Source organism: Mustela putorius, unplaced genomic scaffold, assembly GCF_011764305.1.
Source record: "Mustela putorius furo isolate JIRA1106 unplaced genomic scaffold, ASM1176430v1.1 tig00003898_pilon_pilon_pilon, whole genome shotgun sequence".
Lineage (NCBI taxonomy): Eukaryota > Metazoa > Chordata > Mammalia > Carnivora > Mustelidae > Mustela > Mustela putorius.
In genome coordinates, this window is record NW_025422047.1 from 33999173 (window position 1) to 34024449 (window position 25277).

At 34.6% G+C, this 25277-nt stretch overlaps 1 protein-coding gene across 3 annotated transcripts in view; it reads left to right on the top strand.

Annotated features, from left to right (window-relative positions):
- TTC6 (tetratricopeptide repeat domain 6) overlaps positions 1 to 25277 on the top strand; it is a 228482-nt gene that overhangs the window by 158436 nt on the left and 44769 nt on the right. For 2 of the 3 annotated variants that reach the window (XM_013046238.2, XM_045067622.1), the window contains exons 11-19: positions 1579 to 1952; positions 7394 to 7856; positions 8198 to 8327; positions 9472 to 9644; positions 11664 to 11800; positions 14789 to 14958; positions 17432 to 17552; positions 19151 to 19301; positions 22105 to 22187. In XM_013046238.2, coding sequence (XP_012901692.1) covers positions 1579 to 1952; positions 7394 to 7856; positions 8198 to 8327; positions 9472 to 9644; positions 11664 to 11800; positions 14789 to 14958; positions 17432 to 17552; positions 19151 to 19301; positions 22105 to 22187 — 1802 coding nt within the window. Of the gene's footprint in view, positions 1 to 1578; positions 1953 to 7393; positions 7857 to 8197; positions 8328 to 9471; positions 9645 to 11663; positions 11801 to 14788; positions 14959 to 17431; positions 17553 to 19150; positions 19302 to 22104; positions 22188 to 25277 lie in introns of those variants that run through there. The other variant, XM_045067623.1, reaches the window with a different exon arrangement.

Sequence of the window (25277 nt, forward strand, 5' to 3'; positions counted from 1 at the left end):
TATGGGGTTCTTATGTACAGCATGGTGACTATAACAACACTGTATATACTTGAAAGTTGTAAAGAGAATAGATCTTAAGTGCTATCACCACACAAAAACAATAGTAATTATGTGAGGGGATGGAGGTGTTAACTAACCTTATTGTAGTAACCATTTCACAATATATACATGTATCATATCACATTGTATACCTTAAACTTACATATGTTTTTTGTAATATTTTTATTATATAATATTATGTAATATAATATAATATTATGTAATATTTACATAATATTTCCGTAAAGGTGGGAAAGAACCCCAAACCCAAATATTACATAGTATTATGAAATATAACATAACATTATATAATATTTTGCATAATATTTTAGTAAAGGTGGGAAAGAACCCCAAACCCACTCTGCTCTGCTTTATAATTATAGATTCTGTCAGTGGTTCCTTCCTGAGTGTTTGACAGAGCTGCATATGGCCTCTCTGTGTAATTCATATATAGTCAGCAAGGGGAAATATGAGTATCTTATGTTCTACTTCTTTTTCAGGCACATGTTTTCCTCAGATTGATTATATATAATCACACTTTCATACATATGTGTCTGTATTTCTTGATATATACCTATATTATACATACATATATTCTATAGTCTATGTATAACCCTATTCTCTATTTTAATTATGTAGTGAGTTACATATAGTATCTTGAGATGGGGGAGGTATGGTAAGTTATAGAGGGTCAATATTTCTATTATACTTTAGGGTATCTTAAAGAATACAACTAGCTTGTGTGAAATTGTTATGTTTGGAATTTGGGCCTAACTTCACAATAAAGAAAAACATTTGTATAGCAAATTATTATTTATTAACAAACTTAAATGCAGTTAAGTTATTGATAGTGGCTCAATAAGCTGGAAATGCTATATCAAAGGATTGGAACTAATCTCTTAATTAGTTTTTAGAATTTCAAATACTAATACATGGTTATTGCAAATTATTTATAATTGTTGGTATATTATTATATTGATATTAAAAGTAAAGTTGATTCTCTGATGATTAGATAAAAGAAATATTAGGCTGGAATTCTGTTCTTAAGCTTATAAGTATTGAAAATTATTTTAGAAGATACTTTAATACTGTTGTATAGAAATTCAATGTTGTTAAAATGCTTTTGAAAATAGGCCCACAAATTGGTTTTATAGGATAAAGCACTTTAATATTTTTTACCCATTCTACCAAATTTTTAGTTAAAAGAATATGTACTTTATTTGAATATGTAAAGAGCATTCTCTTTTAATTAAGAATATATAAAATAACAGTTTATATAAAAAACAGTTAATGTATATCTACTTTATAGTGTTATTTTTATGTAGCTAACAAAATGGCACATAACCAAACTATTGTACTTTGCTTTAATGAACCTATTATTAACTTTATAAGCTGACTTTGAAAAACATCAAGAATACAATTTAAAATTTTCAGTAAATGACCAAACTACATGAATAATAATTGTAACTGAATTAGTTTAAAGCATCTAGCAACTAAATTGATTTTAAGTTTTTCTATCTTTGTTTCCTTGCTCATAAGAGAGTAAAATCTGCAGTTGAATTGAAGAAGGAGGAGGAGGCCACAACGCCAATAGAGATTAAGGATGACATGCAAAGCAATATAAAAGACATTGTATTTCAGAAAGCAAAGCAGTTGGAGGATTGGACGGCTCAGCAAAATCAAACTGAAGAACCCCCCGAGAAAGAAAATATAGATACCATCTTAGATAACATTCAAGACAGAAGCAATTTGAGAGATATGTCTCTCTCTCTCATTGAAGCATCTAAAAAAGCTGGCATTAGTTACATCGTTTATCCCAAGAAAAAGAAGACGAGACTGAAGAAAAGATTGAAGCACAGTAAACTTACAGCTGTGTATGATGAATTATCCAAGCCTCCAAAAGTGCTTAAAAGGTCTTGTTTAATCAATACTTGTTAAAGTTTATGAAATGTATTCTGGTTTTGGCCTTAATCTTGTAATTTCACTAACTGAAGTTGTTATTTTATTCACCATTGAAAATATGTTAAAGTCTTAGCTAAAGGAGAATTCCCTACATTTTAGTATATGGGTATTCAATAGTATAAATATATGACTGGTTTAAACTATATTTTAAAGTTGAGGCTGACTTAAGGACATGAAGTAAAACTAAGTCAACTTGATAGTTAAATGAAATCTTTCAATGGAAAGAAATAAAATCTGCTAAGTTATTTTTTGGAAGTAATTTAACACCAAAAAACCACCTCTGCTCAAAACAAATATCACTCATTAAAAAGTTCAATTAAATTGCTGAAATTCAACTGTTTTCAAATTTGAACTTAATGAATTGAATAATCTAAATCAACTTTTTTATGCTGTGTGAGCCCTTATTCAGGGATCAACTCATAGAAATAATTAATTTTTCTCCTTATTTAAAAGTGATAGTATCTAGCATGTTTAAAAATGTGCTAGGACATGGGACACCTGGGTGGCTCAGTGGTTGAGCATTCAGCTTCTGATTTCTGCTCAGGTCATGATCTCAGGGGTGCAAGATGGAGCCCAGTGCTGGGCTCCCCACTTAGCAGGGAGTCTGCCTAAGATTTTCCCTTACCCCCTGTTTTTGTGCAATCTCTCTCTCTCTCTCTCTGTCTATCTAAAGTAAATAAATAACTCTTTAAACCAAGGTGCATGGACCCAAGATGACAGCAATGGAAGTTCCAGGTATGCTCATATTTAAGTGTTCAGAGCGCAACTGTCTTATAACTGAAGGGTTGCGCAAAATAGTTTGCAAAAAGCTCTGGGTATATTTCTCTTTAGATAACCTCAGATGACAAAATTCATTAAATTTATTCCCTTTGAAAAGTAAAGACTTTCCTTTCATGAGAGAGTCATAAGTGTTTTGTTTACTTCATTATTATAAAAACTTGCTGGTTCTGAAAAAGGGTTAAATTAATGATGTTTTGGTGTGGTGACTTACTGTCCCTGGAAAGTCTTGGGAACAGCCTATGTAAGCATCAGTGAGAGAGTGGAACAGAGACTAACCCTGGGGGAGGATATGCCGTTTAAGTCCTGAGTTTCTACATGCTACTTATGCTTGAGTTTTCCCTGCAAAAAAATGTGGAGCTGTTTTTGTTAGCTCATCTTTAGAAGACTTCAGATAGGTGTTTCCTAAGTTGACAAATGTTTTGACAAGAACCAGACATTTGCTTACGCATTTTTGAAACATTTGCTGATTTCAAAGCATATGAATCTTCACTGTCCTAGAGAGTATACAACACTGCACCATTTTGGCCATGACCTAAGTGATTTCTATCTCTACTTCTATCTCTAGAAAGGATATAAGCAGGTGAAACACTATTTTGGTATAGTATTTTACTGCATACTGATTATCACTTTGATTATAAAGTTTCACCATTTAAAGAGACTTATTTGCCTTTTAACAACTGGATTTGAAATTTGTATGTATTGCCAACAGAGGTAATAGGATGCACCTTTTGGTGGAGGCAATAAAACCAACTATGGGAGTATTTGTCTATGATAATAGATTAGTATAGCTTGCCTAACTTCTTTTTAGAAAAATCTTAATCTAAACTAATTTAGTGCAAAATTGTAGCCATGAAATAATTGTTATTTTAAAACAAGTTTATGGAGAAAACGTTAAAAAATAATCTTATTCCTATAGTTTGAGATCTTTTCCCACTAATCTTAATGTGCTTAACACAGAATTATCCTTACCATTTTATATCTGACCTTTAAGCTTATTTAATTATACTCATTCTTGCTGGCTCCTTTGAATGGTTAGAAGAAGACTGTGTGTATACACTCATATATCAAGCCAAAGCTTGACTGTGAAAAGTAACTCATGCCAAAGTGTATTTGAGCTGATTAAAAACCCAGACCCATGTGTTTTCCATCAGTCCCTTTACTATAGGTTACCCCTATTGCTTGCCCCTTCATCTAGGTCACGGAAGGATGCCATGTGTCTGCAGAAACTTTGTTCCTTCACCATTTCTCTGGAAATTCCCCTCTGCTTTGGTTTCTGAGCCCAATATTTGTGGACCAGCCAGTGAGCAACTGGCAGAGTTTTAGCTCACGGATACAGCAGGAAGCTGTGTTTGTTGATGGCTCCTGGCCCACATTGACTCCCTTGTATTCATTGCCTGGACTTCCGTAAACTGTTAGCTTCTCAGATCTCTGCCAGTGTTCTCTCTTCCAGGACTGAGTAACATACTTGATCTGAGATCCAGGCCAGCCTTTTTCCTATTGGCTTTCTGATTTCTGTGAATGCATTACCTTCTTCACTTTCTTTTTCTTTTTTTTTTTTTTTAAGATTTTATTTATTTATTTGACAGAGAGAAATCACAAGTAGATGGAGAGGCAGGCAGAGAGAGAGAGAGGGAAGCAGGCTCCCTGCTGAGCAGAGAGCCCGATGCGGGCCTCGATCCCAGGACCCTGAGATCATGACCTGAGCCGAAGGTAGCGGCTTAACCCACTGAGCCACCCAGGCGCCCAACCTTCTTCACTTTCTAGAATAACTGGCCATGGTCCTGACTTCCACTATCAAAACTTCCAAACTTGACTAGCTGCTGAAAGTGAATCGGTAGTCTCAGGTCTGATTTTCTTGGCCCATCTTGCTGCTGTTATTGCCAAAGAGGCAGAATTTATTTCCCTCACAAGCAGGAGATGACATATTTTTCTTGTGCTGTTAATCTGTAATTTCCCTTATGGTCTGGTATTGCTTTTGATATACTAGCTTGGTGGATGGTGGTATAGGATGGAATTGGGGCAGTTATAGAGATTTCCACTTGATCCTTACTACTATTATCTTCTTCAGTGTATAGTTTATGCAGTTATTAAGTTGATTCATTCCTACTACACATTCTGGAACTAAGGAATTTATCTCAGATGGGTCCATGTCTCACTAGGTTTCATTAGATGGTTTTAGGCCAAGATCCTTTATATCACTTGATCTTTATAATTTCCCAATTTGGCTCTGGACTTCAGTGGCATTTACAATGGGTATCTGGATCAGCATAAGTTTAGGGTATCTAATAATTCCCAGGAGGCTTGGGTGTTTCCTTTTTCCTAGAACTTTTGAAACTTTTGGGGACAAATCATTAAAAACATCAAGACCACATTGCAAGATCCTTTCTCAACTCTGGCTTGCCTGTCAGGTGAGAGATTTTAGGTATGAGCTGGCTAGGGTCTGAGAGCTGCATAAGAGGTTGTAAAACCCCATTATGGCTGGTTAGGCTTATTCCCAGAAGACCTAATGGTTTTTCATACATTTAAGTCAAAAAACACCTTAGCCGGGTGCCCATCTACCTTACTTTCTGAGGACCTGCAGTCATTTAGTTATTGCCACAGATCCCTGTAACTTCAAGTTTTGTCTGGGGCACCTGGGTGGCTCAGTTGGTTAGGCATGGAATGCTTGGTTGTGGCTCAGGCCCTGTCTCATGGGTCTTGAGATCAAACCCCACACTGGGCTCTATACTCAGCAGGAGTGTGATTGGATATTCTCTCCCTCTGCCCCTCCTCCTCCTCTCTCTCTCTTTTTAAAATAAATAATTCTTGAAAAAAAATGTCTGTCTACCAAATCTGGCTAAAAATCTACATCAGAAATCTGTATTTAACAAGTCTTCCAGGTGACTGATGCTAAAGTTTGGGGATCACTCAGAGTACGGTAGGATATTCTAACAAGGCTGCATTGGCTAGAGCTAACAGCTACGGATCCAAGACTACCTATGTGGAGGAGGTATGTAGGAAGCTGATGGGTAGTAGCTGTAGCTCCATGAGAGGGTTCAGGAGGTCCCAGCTGCGTGATTTTGGGTGTGCCTAAGTATATTTGATAGAGCGTATGAACCAATGTCTCAGTGTAGTCATCGAAATAATTATATGGGAGAGGTTTGAGTTTCTCAGATGAGGGAATCTGATTGTCCCTCAACTAATCTTTTCTATCAAGAGAAGATGAATGGAATTTGGAGATTCAAAATTGTCAGCCTCATTCATGCTTGCTCAAATATTCACATCCTATATTTCAGTTCCCTACTCCTTTCTTAGAAGTTTCATTACCTTGGTATACAAGGTTTAGGGAATTTGAGTATTTAATAGGTACTGCTCTTCTCTTTTGGTCCGAAGTAAAATGATTCCACAGTTTTTGTAATCATTACTGTTGTCCCTGTGAGTATTGGTAGCTACTTGATTTCCTAATTCCTTGCCTTCCACCTGAACACCATCCCTGCTAACACTGGTGATAATTTGAGGAGCTTTGATAACACCACCTACCATGGATTATTTGTGTCCTATTTTATCCTGGCAGGAAGTTTATCCTAGGATCCTTCTGTGTGTGTATTTCCCAAGTCTACCTCTGGTGCTAATTATTTTATCAGCCAGGTACAAATTATACCATGATATTGTAGTATCCTTGGGTCAAAAACAACAGAGCCATTTTCTATCCCTAAGACTGAGAGGACAAAAAGTAGGAATGATTACTAGAACCTTCAAGAGGAATTGTGTAGAAAGTGTTTCCCTAAAAAAAGTAGTGATCTTTGGTCAAAGATTACAGCCAGTTTGAGGTGACCCTTCAGGAGGGAGCCAGAGGAATAAATACCTTGACTTCGCTCTCCTCTTTTCCTCTTCAGGATTTCTATTTGGACATACCCAGTTAGAAGACAGAGAACAAAGGATCTCATGGATGTAGTCTTTACAGACTAGTCTCTTGGGCAGAGGGCAAAGTAGAGGAGGGTAGAGATGACTGTAGAGGTGGCAATGTCTATTGAAAGCAAAGTATCATAGTCTACATAACAAAGGTGAAGACTGGGATGTTAATTTGGTAGTTTACTGTCTAGTCAAATCTTTCCTTCTTCCCATTTCCTCAAGTTCCTGTGCTCTCCAACCTCTTGGATGGCATTTCCTATATGACATCAGTTTACCTTCTCAATTCCTCATTGAATTTCTGTTGTGGGGGGGAACAGGGGTATAAATTAAATCTGAAAGGAGCATCAACACCTTATTTCAGTACTGTAAGAAGGCCACATCTTTAGATAACAATCTTCTGCTTTCATAAATAAATTCTTCATATGGTGTTACAATTTTGATGAAAGAACAGGAGGACTTAGTTTGCATAAAAATAGTGTATAATTTTATTTTAATAATAGAAAAAAGTAATTTAATGTGTGGCTGAATTGATTTATTGATTATAAAAATAATTATATTTGTATGATTTAAAAATCACTCTTTTAACTTAGTTTGCATAAAAATAGTGTATAATTTTATTTTAATAATAGAAAAAAGTAATTTAATGTGTGGCTGAATTGATTTATTGATTATAAAAATAATTATATTTGTATGATTTAAAAATCACTCTTTTAATAACTAGATCAACATCTCACGGAATCCTTCCTGGACAGAAGAAATATTTACTCAAAGTTCCATTATATGAACGTAAACTTCCTTGTCCCAGTCTACCTATATGTTTAAATTTTGACGAATTTGTCCAAAGTAAGGGAGGAATTCCAGAAAACTGTGACCCTCGAATGTGGGCTCTTGATATGTTCTCTCATCATAAAAATCAGAAGACGACCACAAAAAAGAAAGTTGTTAAAATATCTATCCAGAAAGCCTCATCTGAAAGAATAAAAGAACCACCAAAAATAGAATTGAGTGATTCTTTGGAGTCTAGTCTTTCTCCAGAACTTATTAAACATTACGAATCCGAAGTGGAGATCCTGACTAAAGAAATAAATGCTAAGAAAAAATACCCTGCATTTGCATATTGTAGGCGTGGAGCTATTTATAGGAAACTAGGAAAGTTACAGAGTGCTATGAAAGATCTGCAGGAAGTAAGTCTTATTTAATTGAAATAACAATATTAATAATTTATACTTATATTGAGCATTATAATCCTCTATGTAATTTATATAACCCTCTATGTAAATTATATGATACTTTCTACTAAATTTTGAAACACAAATATTTTAGTATACATGTGGGATTATGAAATTATAAATTTGGCATTTTCAATAATTGATATTAAAACCACTATATTTTGTCAGATTGGGAGGTATCATTTTATACTATATACATAGAAAGACACTGGGAAAAATAAATTTGCAAAATTTATTTGATAGTATGACTTCCTTTAATAAAACAACTTATTTGAATGTATACATATATTTTCTAGGCTATATTTTTGGAGCCGTTGTTTCTCAATGCCTACTGGCACCGACATTTCATTTATCTTTTTCAAGACAAAATTAATGAAGCTTTGGATGATTTGAATTATATAAATAAATACAATAAAAATAATGGAGGTGGGTTGTCTAGGCAGTTGTATTATTTATTTCTTTACCTAAGTTTTGGTCATTTAGTGTTGTTATAAATATATATGAGTTAACAGATAAAAGTCTCCAAAAATGATTGTAGCTTTTAAAAGTTAAATTTACTCTTGATATTGTATATATTGGACTTGTATGATCCTATACTGTTTTCAAAATACATGCTTTGAAATGTTAATGTCCTTGTGTATATTACAATAAATTTGTTCCTTACTGTTCATCCCACAAGAAGGATATGAACTTAAAAATTTTAGTTATAGAATTGATTCATAAAGCCTTTCTTTTTTAAATTTTTTATTTTAATTTTTTATTTTTTTAAAAGATTTTATTTATTTATTTGACAAGTAGGCAGAGAGGTAGGCAGAGAGAGAGGGGGAAGTAGTCTCTCTGCTGAGCAGGGAAGCCCAATGGGGGCTTGATCCCAGGATCCTGAGATCATGACCTGAGTCAAAGGCAGAGGCTTAACCCATTGAACCACCCAGGTGCCCCTTCATAAAGCCTTTCTTGACCACAAATCTCTGAAGCCTTACAGTATTCCACGACTTCTTAGTTGGATGGAATCTGTACAATTGCCTTTATGTACCATCCTCTAGCCAGCTTGAATGGAATGAGGAAACAGAATTTTTTGGGAATGAGAAAATGTCACATTCATCTTTGTATTCCCAGCATGCATAACATGCCCCTAGAATATAAGTTGAGCTTTCTAAATATTTTTTGATCTATGCCTATTTTTGCCAAAGTCCATAAATTTTTGTTTTACTCTAAACATTGAAAGAGTACAGAACACTTTAGATATACAATAAGGTAAAAAGTAATTTTTGGTACTTAAAATTGAAATTGAAAATGACTTTGACCAATGAAACAATTAAACCTTGATTTTACTAAGTGTAAAAAAAAAAAAGAGAAAGAAAATGCTTTTAACTATAGTGAGCATTTATCAGCTTTTGAGGGCATGTTCTGCATTGTTGAAATAGAAAAAAAAAAGCCTTAAATGAAATAGTTAAGGAAGTAATAGAGAAAAATTATTTTGAGACTACATTTTTAGAGGGAGAGGGATTAAAATTTTCATAGGTAATAAAAGGACTGTATCACTAAATTTTATCTTTTTAATTTTCTTTAGAGGCATATTTGTCAAAGGCAGAAATTTTCAGGAGAAGAAACAACATTACTTTAGCAATTCTAAACTATACCCAGGCAATTAAATGCAAGCCCACAGATGCCGATATATATTTCAGGAGGGGTGAGATGCATGAAATAGGAAACAAAGTACTGGCCATTGATGACTTCTCTAGAGTAAGCTCTATTACACAGAATGCTGACATTTATATATTTTAGATCATGATATTCTCATTCTGATATTATAGCAAATCATTGAAATTGTTTCATATATGTTATATAATCAAAACTAATTTTTTATATGTTAGGACCCAGAGTGCTCAGTACTGGAATTGATATTAACACTATGTCAATAATTTTTTAAAATTATTAGTGAATGAATGAATTTATGTCAAAGAGTTGCATGTGGGAGCATTGAGACAACTCTGGGAGGGAGGGTGCGTGACTTTTCTAGCTTTCTCCTCTTGAAACATGAAACAGTGGTTAGAGAAACTTTTGAAAATTGCTTCCTCCCTTCAAGCAAAAGAGAAAATGATTTTCCCCTTCTTACTCTTGAGATACGGCTGATTCTCTTCTGCAGCAAATCTCTCTGATCTTAAGGAAGCTGTGCTCATTGGCTCATTCATTCATTCACTCAAATATTTATTGACTAAGGTGCTGTACAATGTAGTAGACAAATGTTGGTGAATAAAACAATTATGTTTCTTGCCAACATGGAGCCTATAGTTTAAAGGACAGATATTAAAGACATAAATACATACATAAATGCATAGTTATAATTTATGATGAGTGCCATGAAGGAAATACAGATGATGGGGGGTGGGTAAATGGATATTTAATTATATATTTATATTGGGGAATATCAGGGAATTCCCTTGAAGAAGTAAACTTTCAGTTGAACTTTGAGGCTAGAGTCAGGCAAAATATTCCCCTGATTGCAACAGAATTGTACTCATCTCCTTACCTCACTTTATATTCTAGTTTGTAGTACAATTGAGAATTTAGAGGTTATTGAAATAATTTAGCTTTCTATGTTCCCAACTGCCCTGTTTCTTAATCCATGATAACCACATACATGATATTCTTTTGCTTCAAGAGAACGTTTTAATTTATTAATATTTAACTTCTACTTTAGAAGTGACCAAAAGTCTCTTTTGAAAATATTGAAATTATCAGATACCTACTCCTATTCATTTACTCCTTGCATTGACTAATATAAGCACTTGAGGTCAAACCAGCTACAAAATTTTTCGGGTTTTTTTTCCCTCTGTTTTAAAAATACTTAGTAGTCCTTCTGCTTTCCCTCCCGCACCCATATCACTATATAGGCAATGAGTTTATAATAGAGTATACAATGATTTTATCTCTTTGCTCTCGCCTTGTATGTCAATGTGAAATAAATAAACCAAGACCAATTTATTTCATTTCACCATTTTAGGGACTAGATTAATACATATTTGATTTGATTGAGTCAACCTTGATGCGGTCTAATATGTAACATCTTTAATTGGGATAAATGCTGTGCTCTATTATCAAAAAGATTTTATTTATTTGAGAGAGAGAAGGAAAGCAAGAGAGCAGGGGGAGGGGCAGAGGGAGAGGGGAGAGAGAGAGTGCTAAGCAGACTCTGTACAGAGTGTGGAGCCTGGTCTAGGGCTTGGTCTCAGACCCTGAGATCATGACCTGAGCCGAAATCAGAAGTCGGACACTTAACTGACTGAGCCACCCAGGCACCCCAAAGAAGTTTTATCAGTTAAAATTTCAGCAGGCAAAAAAGTCCTTGGTTTCTTATATATGCTGTTTTTTTTTCCTCCCTCAGAAAACCTCCCGTTTTTAGAATTTGATGATAAATGCTCTTCCTAAAGACATCGTCTTTAAAAATTTATTTATTTGAAAGGGAGAGAGACAGAGAGAGTGCCCCACTTGGAACTGGAACTCACAGCCCTGAGATCATGACCTGAGCAACAACAAGAGTCAGATGCTGAATGGACTGTGTCACCTGGGCACCCCTAAAGACGTTGTCTTTAAATGGAAATTTGAAAGTTTAGGCATCTTAAAGTAGTTCGCTTTTATGTAATCTCAAGTTGAAAAACATGTAGTTGTAGTCCATTTAATTTACTATGAGATTATATACTTGTGTTTTTTGTTTTTTCATTATGTGATATGTTTTGTGCATCCTCTCTATCCACCATGTAGTGTATTTTTTATGATCCCAAAAGAACAGATGCGTTATTAAAACGTGGGATGTTTTACTATGAAAATGAAAACTGGATTTCAGCCATACAAGATTTTACAGCTCTATTAAATATAGATCCCCAAAATTCTCAAGCCAGGTAAGAATTATTTTAGATGTGATTTTTGAAATTATCGTTTTTTAGAAATACATTCCCAGAAAAGAAAATTGCTTGAAATACATCAGACAGTTCTTTAGAAATAGTGAAGTCCATTTTCATGGTTACCAGTGAATGAAAATCTTTACCTATATCCTAACCGTAGTGTGCAATTTAATTTAATAGGCATAAAATTTAGAATTGTTTCATTTGTATTTTCTAAATGCTAGTTACATTACCAATTTTTTTAAAGATTTTATTTATTTATTAAACAGACAGAGATCACAAGTAGGCAGAGAGGCAGGCAGAGAGAGAGGAGGAAGTAGGCTCCCCACTGAGCAGAGAGCCCGATACGGGGCTCTATCCCAGGACTCTACATTATCAATTTTTAAAATATTGACCCATGTTTTTTCTTTAGATTTCTTTATTATTACTTGAATAATAAACTGTTTTTCCAGACTTGTGGTACATAATACAGTTCTTGTTTTGTTGCTTTTCTTTCAATCTAAGTTTTGTTTTGAAGAGATTTAAAATGTGTAAAAAGTCATACTTTCTCATTTTTTCACTCACAATTTGTTCAATATTGAAATTTTTTAGAGTAGCATGAAACGTGCACCCAGAAAAGTATACAAATATACAACTTAATGACTTATCACTATGTAAATAGCTGCATAGCTGTTACCTGGTCCAGAAACATTACCAGCACCTGAGAGACCTCTTTGTGCCTTTCCTCCCCCAGAGGGTAACCACTGTCCTGGATTCCATTTTAATCACTTTCTTGTAGTTCTTTATAGTTTCATCACATAAGTATATGTTCCTAAACACTCTTAGTTTAATTTTGCAATTTAAAAAATGTTTATGTAAGTAGAAGCATGTGGTGATATTCTTTTTGTGTCCAGCAGTTGCTGCTTCATCTTGAACTTTGATGTTATGAAGATGGCTTCTTTCCTTAAACCTCATGAGCTGACCTCTGCTAGCATCAATTTTTTTTTTTCTGCAGTTTCCCACCTTTCTCAGCCTTCACAGAATTGAAGAGAGTGAGGGCCTTGCCCTGGATTAGTTTTAGCTTAGGGGAATGTTGTGGCTGGTTTTGCTTCCTATCCAGACCACTCAAACTTTCTCCATATCAACAATAGGGAGTTTCACTTTCTTATCATTCCTGTGTTCACTGGAGGAGCACTTTTAATTTCCTTCAAGAACTTTGCCTTTGTACTCACAACTTGGCTGTTTGGTGCTAGAACTCTTGTACCAAACAGCATCAAATTAGTTGGAGAAGAACAAGATTAGTTCAAGGCATTGTAAGGTGGTGCTATCTTATGGAAGACCTTATATGTCATTTTGAAGAATTTGGCCTCCTTCCATTGCCAATAGGGGTTTGCTGAAAGTTTTTGAGAAAAAACATTTTTAGTACCTGATGATAAATCTTATTACTCTGGAGCTAGGAATGGAGTAAAATCATAGCATAGGTGTGAGCGGATGAGGATCTGAAGTATGAGGCAATGGAAGCAAAATAAGGAAAGGATGTAAAAGTCATTGTGTTTGAGGAATTGATGTGACTTCATGATATCTTACAAAAATATTACTGAAGGTTTATTCTGTAAATTTTAAGTTCAGAATTATGTATATGATGAAAAATATTAGGATTATTCTTAGGAAACAGGAGTAATTAAAAATAAATATAACATTCTTGTAGTCATTAGAAAATATACAAGACATGTCTTAAAGATGGGACAAAAAATATTTTACTGCAGGATAAAATATCCTGGGTTTCAGGATGTTTAGTGCCTTTTTTATTTTTAATATATTTTTAATTGTTTTTTTTTTTTTTTTTATTTGAGAGAGAGAGAGAGAGAGCATGAACAGGGGAAGGGGGAGATGAAGAGAGACACACAGACTCCCTGCTGAGCTGAGGCCTCTTGAGGCTCGATGGGAGATCAGGACCTGAGCCAAAGTCAGATGTTTTTTTTTTATTTTTTAAAGATTTTATTTATTTATTTGACAGACAGAGATCATAAGTAGGCAGAGAGGCAGGCAGAGAGAGAGGAAGGGAAGCAGGCTCCCCGCTGAGCAAAGAGCCCGATGTGGGACTCGATCCCAGGACCCTGAGATCATGACCCGAGCCGAAGGCAGCGGCTTAACCCACTGAGCCACCCAGGCGCCCCCAAAGTCAGATGTTTAACTGACTGAGCCATGCGGGTGCCCCTCTGGATGCTTAGTGCTTTTGAAAGACCTTTGTTACCAGTCTGCCAACATACTGGCTGCACTCTTTTCTCCAAATTATCATTGATTTTATAACTTTCTTAAACATCTCTTTATCCCCCCTATACTGGATTTAACTTCTTCATAGCATAACTTCATTATTCCTATTTTTCCTTATTGTCTACTTTATTTCTAAAAGCTGATTTGCTTTACATTAGTAAATGACTGAAAATGGAATTTTCATGATAATTTCAAAATTGGAGTCAGAAATTAAAAGAGATAAAATCCAATCACACAACTGATGAAATTTCATCCATGTAAAACAGACTCCCATTTATTTGGGCGTATCTACAATGCCAGAGAAAAAATCTAACAACTCCACTCACTGAGACCCATTTCCTTCAAAATGAATTATTTGTTTTTTCTAGAGAATAATGTTGTATAAATTAGTCAAACATTTTGGGTACTCACATAATTAAAATAAATCTCACATTTATTTTATTGACACATCTCTCTGATAAGTGCAAAAAATATAATAGAGTTACTAAGCATATAATTAGCATATAGCATATTATTTCTAAGCATGTAATTATATATACAATAAAGTACAATTGATTATTTGTAAGAAGTTCTCTTTTTTTTTGCTATTAGCATCATCACTAAACTTTTTTGGGAAGCAAGTGGAAATAATCACAAATTATTATTCAAATACAAAATTAGTTGTGTTTACAAAAAAGAGAAAAATGTGTATTTTGCAATACATATTAAAATGATATTTTTATCTTTTTCTAGGACATACAGAGGAAGAGCATATTTTAAACGACAATATTATAAACAAGCAACTCAAGATTTTTCTGTGGCAATTCACTTAGATCCTAATAACTGGTTAGCTTTGTATTACAGAGCCTGCTTATTTAGGAAGAGTAGCCCCTTTAGAGCACTGCAGGATTATAGTGTTTCAGGTACTGCACCTTCAACTACACATATATAGGAATTTGATCTGAAGTTCACCAGTTCACTTTCAGAAAATGTAATACTAATATGGGAGGATTAATGTACTATGTATATTTATATAGTTATATATTAATATATATTTATGTAATATGTATTTTTATATATATTTACAAGCTACAATGGTTTAGCTGAAGTGTTCCTAGTATGCCCTGTTAGTGAACGTGAATGTGTTTGTACTTACATGGGTGTGTAACTTTGGCAATGGGAGAATATCATATCAAAGAAATTTCTTTTTATATTTTGAATTCTGAGGTTATTTCTGGAAATCCAGGCCTATTTCTAGTCAGCTTGCAGCGAATTTTCCTGGTGGGCTGTGTCCTACTCCATAGGTCCAGCCCAGCCCATTGACTAGTCAAATTCAGAGTTTTTTAACCCTTACATAAAAATGACTTTGAGAATCCTTAGTGATAGGATGCCAATAGCTAAAGATAACCATTTCCACTTTGCCCTGTATCATTGTATTCTTGGTATATCAATAGGCCCAGCACAATTCTGGGCATAGAGTAAACACTCAGTAAACATCCCCAGCTGAATAAATTAACCCAATTTGGTAGGATAATTATAGCCAGAGACCAACATTCCAAACGTGGTTGTGTTCCCCTGGGTGCAAAGTGCTAGAACCCTATCATTTTAGACAAGGCAGTATCTAGAGATTAAGAGACAACTAGACTCATAAAGAGAATTGCACAGCTCTGAGGCCACCCTTCCCATGAATATTCACATAAAACAACACAAAAGTCCATTTTATGTGCTGAAAGAACTCTGGTGTTCTCCCTTCTAAGGACTTTTGGAAAGGAAGACCAAGTTAAGGTCTTATTTAATTCTCTTATAATCTTTGCATATAATTTCTGCTCTCTGATTGATTCTCCATTTTTGTTCATCCACACAATTCTTGTGGTTACTGTTCATGAACATTTTGGGGTTCAAAGGACAAATTTAACAGAAACAATTTAAATTTGAAGGTCAAGTGCACCCTTTTCTATTCAAGTTTATTTCTCTCTGTCAGCCCTGTCCATCTGCCACCTGGCCAGACTCCTTTCTCGCCAGTCATCTAAGCCTCTTTCTCATAATTCTCTCTTTTCCAAGTTGTGGAATCTTCACTCCCTCTTTTCTAGACTATCACAATAATACAAAATCCCTGTCATTTAATTATTCAGAGCAGACCAGCTTGATTTTGGCTTTAATCCTTGTCTGCAGCCTAGCCTAAAGAGTTTTATCTTCCACATTCAAAAAGGACCCTTAAGATCGTTTTCCAAGTAGTAATAGCATCTAACATATATTCGGCATTTGACTACTTGCCAAATGCTATTCTAAAGGCTATATATGGTGTTTCAATAAATATGCAGAATAATGCTATGACGTAGGTGTTAATTTCATCCATGATGAAGAAGTGGAGGCCCAGAGAAGTGAAGTAATTCTAATATTTTTTTTTTCCCATCATAGGGCAACCCTGAAACTGCAGCTGAGTTGCTCTTTGTCAGCCAGTCATACCGTGAATGGAGCAGTCAGACTGCCTTCATGGGATTATTTATTTAATCTGTATGATCGTTGCTTACACTAGATATACTTCCCAAAATCTAGTACTGTGAGATTGTGTTCCAGACTAAGCGCTATGCACATTTTTGGCAAAAATTTCCCTTCTTGGCCAGAATGGGCTTGAGAAGCTTAGAAGACATGGATCAAATATTGTGGAAAACCCATATAATTCACCAACCTGCTTTTGAAAAGGTGAAGGGAAAATTAGTAAGTGAAGAGATGTGAGATGTCCTCTAGACCAGTTACAGATGAGAGACACACACCTGGAGAACTGAGAGAAGATTCTTTTCGCCCCACACTCCTGTTATTTGACACATGCATAGTCAAGTTGCTTGCCTTAACTCCAAGCTCTGCTGGCCTTGGAGTAGCCTCTTTGAGTTGCCCTTCTGTGTTGTTGAGTAGTAACCTGATCTCTACCATTTACTCCAGTCTGGGGTTGTACCAGAGCCTTTTTTTTATGGCCAATAGCAATGCCCTCCTGATAATAAACAGGTCATCAAGGGCAAGGGTGCTCTTCTATCTGCCATCCACTAATGTGACTCAGAGGTTCCATCTTTGCCATTGACTTGCAACATGACTGTGGTTAATGAACCTAGTTCCTTTGCACTTAATCTCTTCATCTATGAAGTGAGTGGACTATCCTGGATTACCATCAGGATTTCTTCCAGTTTTAATGAGTTTTTGAACCTTGATAGTCACATTTTTACTTATAAACACATACATTTTTATGTGAATGTTACTTCTTACTCACCAAATATATTCATCACAGACCTGTTTTATAAAATGTTAAAGTGTAAGAATAAGCAATAAGTAGGGTGAAGACTAAAATATAATTCAGTTATTTTTGTTCAGAACCTGAATAAGCTATATATTTTTATTTTTAAGCTCTCATAAATGATGGCTATGAGAATCTTGGTTGTTTTCTACATCGGGGCATACTCTATGCAGATCTAAAACTTTGGTTGCTGGCAATCTGTGACTTTGAAACTGTTATTTCTCTAGAAAGGTATGTTTACCTTTTATTCTTATTGATTTCACATTTGTATAAAATTAAGAAAAGAATGAAAGAAAAAAAGCCTTTCCCCCTCATCATTAATAACCTTGTAAAATGAGATACTTATAAAGCCATCTTAGAAACAGAATACTACTTCTGAAAATAAGATGGCTTCTAAAATAAGACCTGTTCCCAACATTGGTTTGCCTCAGATACTTTTGCAAATTTTAGAGATTGCATGCATGTGAGAGGAGTCCAATTCACAGATAACAATACAAAGTTATTAACAGCAGTGTGGGGATACCCATGTTAGGGGTTTTTGAAGTTAACTTCATGAAAAGCTGTCACCAACTTTTAAAATAATGAGAGGGGCGCCTGGGTGACTCAGTGGTTTAAAGCCTCTGCCTTCGGCTCAGGTCATGATCCCAGGGTCCTGGGATTGAGCCCCGCATTGGGATCTTTGCTCAGCAGGGAGCCTGCTTCTTCCCCTCTCTCTGCCTGCCTCTCTGCCTACTTGTGATCTCTGTCTGTCAAATAAATAAAATCTTAAAAAAAAGAATGAGAAAATATTCTGCTTGATACCGCTATGCACAACATATGATTCCATCGGAAGAAACTCTCTATTTAGAACTTCTGACTTCATTTTGCGTAGCAAAGCAAAAAGAAAAAACCCAATTCCACTAGAACGTAGGTTCAGGAAGAAACAAAGACTGAGAATTGCACACACTAGTCAGAAGCCTCAGCTCTAAATCACAGAATTAATTACTTTCCTTTCTTTTCAATGAAGCATTCATTAAAATGAAAGGTGTCCAAAAAAAGTAACAGAGCATGCCAACTGCCAACCAGCAGAATGTTTACCTAGCTTATAGAAGGTAAATTTTAAGTTTGACTCAGAAAAGGTAGAAAATGGCTCCATAATGGCCCCGGTAGTTTTCTTTTGGATATTTTTGAGCCAGGAAGGGAAGGAAAAGAGTTTAAGTTGAAAAAAGGCCAAAAAACGGGCAGTACAAACTCTGGTATCTTTTAGGCAAAGGGTCTAGGCTTCTAATGAAGCTGGGCTATAGAATATGTAGTTTTCCTCATTTTGAAATAAAGGCATTGGATCAAGTAATTTCTAAGACCATTTATATATTAAAATTTTTTGGATTCTAAGAGAGAAAAAAATACATTTAGTTGATATAGAAAAGAAGCCGGGTTATACCTATGTGGAGAGGATTTTTAACCCCCGGCTTTGGAAATATTACTGTTTCTGTTACTCAGGGCAAATACAATATAGCCTGAAGTGAAAATTTTAAATTGAGAAAAACTAAACTTGTAATTCAAGATAAGACAAGATTAAGTCAAGGAAGAGTAAAGTATTGCCTGAGGACTTCAGGAATTCTGTTCCTAGCATACTCTCTACAAATGTTGATTCTCTACTAAGGATTTTTATAAAGTGTTTATAATTTTTAATAGAGAATAGTTAATTGATTTACTTTGCTTTAGTAAAACATTAAAAAAAACCCCTGTTATATATTGATGTATGTATTTCACTAGGTTCATTCAAAACTGAAAAACATTTGTAATAATTAAAATGTCTAACAAGGTTTTGCTTTCTCATTTTTTTTTAGAACCCTTATTTTGGCTTACATAAATATCGGCCTCATACATCTGCTATACTTGGATAACTACTTTGAAGCCACTTTGCATTTTTCTGAGGCTATTAGACTTGATCCTTTATATATTCAAAGCTATATTTGTCAAGCAGAAACCTATCAGAAGGTATTTAGGTTTTGAAAACCTCGATTTAAAAATTTTTAAAAATTTTTCTGGATATCTACCTGTTCAATATAATTTTAGCCATTAATGTACTTGTTCTCAGGTAATTATAGAGACTAATGCATTTTCAAGCAATAAATATTATATAGAAGTAGTTAACTATAATTACCTATGCATAAAGACTCTACTTATGAGGCATGAATTTTAAAAAATAACTTTTTTCCTTATTCCAAAAATAATATATATTTATTTCATGCAATATATGTATGTAAATAAGTTAAAAATCATCCATAATTTTATTCTCTAGAGACAACTGCTGTTAATGTTTTGCAGTCTGTTGTTTGGACTCTGTGTGTGTGTGTGTGTGTGTGTGTGTGTGTGTATAGTGAGCAGGTGGGTTTGTAGAATGGGATCCATGCATATAATGAGATCCTACTCGTTCATGCTTACCTTTAATATTGTTTAAATTTTAGAAGTTACTTAAATTAAAAAGTGTAATTTAACTTTAGTGTTATAAAATCAAACAATGCAATAAATAGTAAAAAGTCCTCTCTGATTCCAATCAAATCGGACTTTCCAGTGATAAACTCTACTAACTGCTGTTTCTGCCTTTCAAGATAGATACCCCTGTCTACCACTCCACCACCAACCATCCTGTCCAAAACACTGTCATTCCTCACCAAGATAACTGCAGGGACCTCTTGGTCTTCTTGCTTCTGTTCTTTCCTACTTCTTGATGGATTTTTCAACATAGCAGCTATAATGATCCTATTAAAACATAAGTCAGATTATTTCACTTTGCCCAAAACCCTTTAATAGTTATCCTGCAAAAGCCAAAGGCCTGCAAGAGCCACAGGAATTGGCTCCTTATTACATTTCTACCCTTGTCTTCTAGAAGTCCTCTAATCACACGGATTTCAGTCAGGATAGCCTAGTTTGTGCTGTGGTTAAACACATACACACACTAACACATATAAACACACACACCAAAAAAATCTCCAAAACACAAAAAGTCACTGTAATAAAATAGCAAATGTTTATTTCTTGCTCATACTGCTTGTCCACCGAGAGTTGGCTAGAGGGTCTTCTCCACTGTCCACATCTCAGGACCCAGTGTGACTGGAGTCCAACGCAAAGTCCTTCTCTTCCTGATGATGGAGGTAGAAGAACCAGGGCAGACTTAGTATTGCCTCAGGGAAAGTTTGCTCTTCACTATTGCTGGGGAAGGGATGGACATACTTGCTTAACTCCATGTTAATGGAGCTAAAGGCTTCTGGAGAAGTTGGAATTCCTTCTGGGCACACTTACACGATATCAGGGTATAAAGACATATATTCAAAGTGTCATTATTCTTAGGAGGAAAAAGTCTATGTGGTAATGGTTGAATAAATTGTGTTGAGTCATACCATAGAATACTATGTAGTCATAAAAACAGTAATTAGAATGATACCAGTATTGTCAAATAAGAAAAGCAAGATTCAGAAAAGAGTGTTAAGTGTGCACAGCATGATCTCATGTAAATAAAACAATTGCAAATCAAACCCTGTGTTTATACATGGAAGAATGTGTATGCCTACTACGTGTGTTCAGCCTACAAAGAGAATCTAATCTAAGGCTGCCTGGAGAAGTCCTACCCCAGGACAACTTATAAAGATCAGACCGTGAGCCTCCATCTTTCCCAAACAGGGTTTCTTCAATGCATAGATATTGGAACAGGTGGAACAATGCAGACATGATGAAGCTAGATGCTTTATTAATTACACAAAGTGGAGCAGGATCAGCTTGAGAAGCACTGAAGTTCTATGGAAATTCTCAAATTTATTTAAACACATTTCATACTCCCTACTTCTGGATTCCTTCTTTTGACTCCACCCACTATTTCCTCCAGACAGTTTGTATATTTCAACAGATGCTGCCTACTTCTGTGCACAAATTAGTTTTGTGCGTTCTCCTCTTTGTATCACTATGTCAGCGTTGTAGGAGGAGTTGTTGATGTCCCAGGTTCATTTTGCTGGGGTCTTTAGAGTCCTCCTACTCCCAGTGATAGTAGGTTTTTTCCTCCCACATTTGTACAAACCTAGATTATGCTCCTGTGACCTGTATTAAGGAAATAATCAATGTATACATTATATATTGATTTTAAACATATAATTTCCATTGTTCTTGTATTTTGTTTTATTCATTCACTTACTTATTAAGTGCAAACTTGTTATTCCTCCCTTATTTTTTTTTAAAGATTTTATTTATTTATTCAGAGAGAAAGAGAGTGCACATGTGCAAGCAAGGGGAGGAGCAGAGGGAGAGAGAGAATCTCAAGTGGACTCCATGTACTGAGTATGGAGCCAGGTGCTGGGCTTGATCTCATGACCCTGAGATCCTAATCTGAACTGAAATTAAGAGTTGCTCACTAACCAACTAAGGCAACCAGGCACTGCTTTCCTCCCCTATTTTTAAGTAGAATTTACTAGTAGTTTTTATTTTACCATCCTTTGCATGCTAGTTTACTAACTAGCGTGGAAAAGGTGTTCTGGTTAAAGGAAAAAACCAAAAAGCTAAGTGAAAAGGGAAAACAAACTATAAATTGTGATATAACCACATTTATGTGGTTTTAAGGAACTAAAGACTTTGCATCATAAACTTAAAAAAAATTTCCTGTATCTTATTTGCAATAAATAATTTTGATGATTCTTAAAAAATGTGTACTAGAGGATTTTCTTGCAAAATTTCCATACTGATTGGTGGGAGGGAAACATCAGAAGGGAAGCAATCAGTATTATAAGGAAAGCTTCTGTTTATCACTCAACAGTTACATAAACCGAAAGAGGCAGTAAGAGAGTTATCGCGTGCTATCCACCTTCAGCCAGATGGAATCCAATTATATATAATAAGGTATGAACATAGATATGGAGTTCTTCTTTGGATAACTTGGCACATGAGATAGCTGTTGAGATCTTTACTTCCCTCTTGATCCTTCTAGCTCCTCTTTTTGCATTCAATCTCCCAGCAGTGGCCTTCTTCTAATTAACAGGTCAGATATAGCTATTGTATTTATTGTATTAATTTTATGATAATTTATATTATGAAATAATCAGATTTCCCCTTTGCTCTATCCTTGCATCAAAATACAACTATTTAAGCTATGCTATGATCCAGTAATCTTACTACTGGGTATTTCTCTATAGAATACAAATCACTAATTTGAAGATATATATACATCTCTATGTGTATTGCAGCAATATTTACAGTAACCAAACTATGGAAACAGCCCAAGTAAGTGTTCATTGGTAGATAAATAGATAAAGAAGATGTGTATATATACAGTGGAATATACTCAACCACAAAAAGAATGAAATCTTGCGATTTGCAAAAACATGGATGGATCTGGAGGGTATAATGCTAAGCAAAATAAACCAGCCACTCAGAGAAAGACAAATACCATGTGATTTCAGTCATTTGTGGAATTTAAGAAACAAAACAAGGTGGGGGACAGCAAAGAGACAAACCAAAAAACAGACTCTTAATAAGAGAACAAACAGAGGGTTACCAGAGGGGAGGCTGGTGGAGGGGATGGGTGAACTTTTTATGGCTGAGCAATATTTTGTTGCATATATATATACCATATCTTCTTAAAAACTGAAATGTTGTTGACACACAATGCTACATTAGTTTCAGGTGTGCAACATAGTGATTCAGTAACTCTTTACCTTGTTTTTTATGCTTACCATAAGTGTAGTTACCAACTAAATAATACTATTACAATACTATTGACTCTCCTTCCTATGTTGAATCTTTCATTCCCATGATTTATTCATTTCATCACTGGAAGCCCATACCTTCCATTCTCCTGCACTGATTTTACCCCCGCCCCCCTGCAACTATTCTCTTTATTTATGGGTGTTTCTGCTTTTGTAGTCTGTTCATTTGGTTTAGATCATTTAGATCCAAGAACTGCTTTTGTTATTTGTTCATTTGGCTTTCGGATCCTACATGTGTAATCATTCAGTATTTGTCTTTTCAGACAATGATACAGTATTTGTATACGATACAAATCATATAGTATTTGTCTTTTCAGACACTTAGATTTCTTCCATATCTTAGGTGTGGCAAATAATGTTGCAATGAGATAGTGCATATACTGTTTTGAATTAGTGTTTCACTTTCTTTGGATAAATACCCAAAAGTAGAATTGTTGGAGCATATGGTATTTCTATTTTTAGTTTTCTGAGGAACTTCCATACTGTTTTTCATAGTGGCTGTACCAATTTGCATTCTTATCAACAGTGTACAAGAGTTCCCTTTTCTTTACATCAATACTTGTTATTTCTTGTCTTTTTGATAATAGCCATTCTGACAGGTGTAAGGTAATATCTCATTGTGCTTTTGATTTGCATTTCCCTGATGATATTGAACATCTTTTGGCCATCCATGTGTCTTCTTTGGAAAAATATTCAAGTGCTTTGCCCATTTTTAATCAGATTATTTGTTTTTTTTTCTGGTATTGAGTTGTACGAGTTCTTTATATATTTTGGATACAAGTTCCTTATCAGATATAACATTTGCAAATATCTTCTTCCAGTCAGTAAGTTGACTTTTCATTTTGTTAATGGTTTCCTTTGCTGTGCAAGACTTATTATTTTTTCATTTAGTGTAGTCCCATTGCTTTATTTTTGCTCTTGTTTCCTTTGTCTGAGGAGACAGATCCCCCCAAAAAATATTGCTAAGACCAATAACAGAGTTTTTGGTCTATGTTTTCTCTTAGGAGTTCTATAGTTTCAGGTTTTACATAAGATAAAGTCTTAGATCCATTTTGAGTTTATTTTTGTGTATGGTGTAAGAAAATGATCCAATTCATTCTTTTGCATATAGCTATTTTTCCCCAGAACCACTTATTAAAGAGACTGTATCTTCTATTTGCACAGTCTTGCTTCCTTTTTCATAGATTGACTGACCATACCAGTGTGTGTTTATTTCTGGGCTTTCTATTCTCTTCCATTGTCTGTTTTCTGTTTTCTGTCAGTACCATACTGCTTTGATTACTATAATTTTTTAGAATAATTTGAAATCAGGGAGTATGAAACTTCTAGCTTTGTTCTTCTTTTCAAATTTCTTAGGACATTTGGGTTCTTTTGTGGTTTCATACAAATTTTAGGATTATTTGTTCGAGTTTTTTGAAAAAAGCCATTGGTATTTTGATATGGATTGCCCTGAATCTCTAGATTGCTTTGGATAGCGTGGACATTTTAATAATAATAGTTTTTCATCTATAAGCACTGAATATCTTTTCGTTGACTTGTGTCAACTTCAGTTTCTTCCATCAATGCCTTATAATTTTTAGAGTACATATCTTTCACCTCCTTGTTTAAATTTATTCCTAGGAATTTGTTTCTTTTAGAAGCAATTATAAATGAGATTTTTTAAAAAATTTCTCTTTCAGATCTTTCCTTATTTAGTGTATAGAAACAAAAGATTTTTCTATATTCATTTTGTATCCTGCAACTCTACTGAATTCTTTTATTAGTTCTAATAGTTGTTTTTTTTTTTTTTTTGGTATTTAGAGTTTTCTCTATATAGTATCATGTCATCTGCAAATAGTGAGAGTTTTACCTCTTCCTTTCTAATTTGGATGCCTTTTATTGCTTTTTCTCATCTGATTGCTGTGGCTGGGAACTTTATGTTAAACAAAAGTGGCAAGAATGGGCATTCTTGTCTTATTTCTGATCTTAGTGGATAACTTAGTTTTTTACCACTGAGTATGATGTTAGCTGTGGGTTTAGAGTACAAAATTTAAAATACAGATCATTGAAAAAAATTGAGCATTTTTCTTTCAGCTTCACTTTTCCTAAATTGTTTTTCATCACATCTGCATGGTAATTGGTCTATTTAGACTATTTAAATATTTATAATTTTTTCATTGTTTTTAGCATACATATGAAGTATGAATAAAAGTATTATAATTACAAAAATGTAAGTGACTTATTA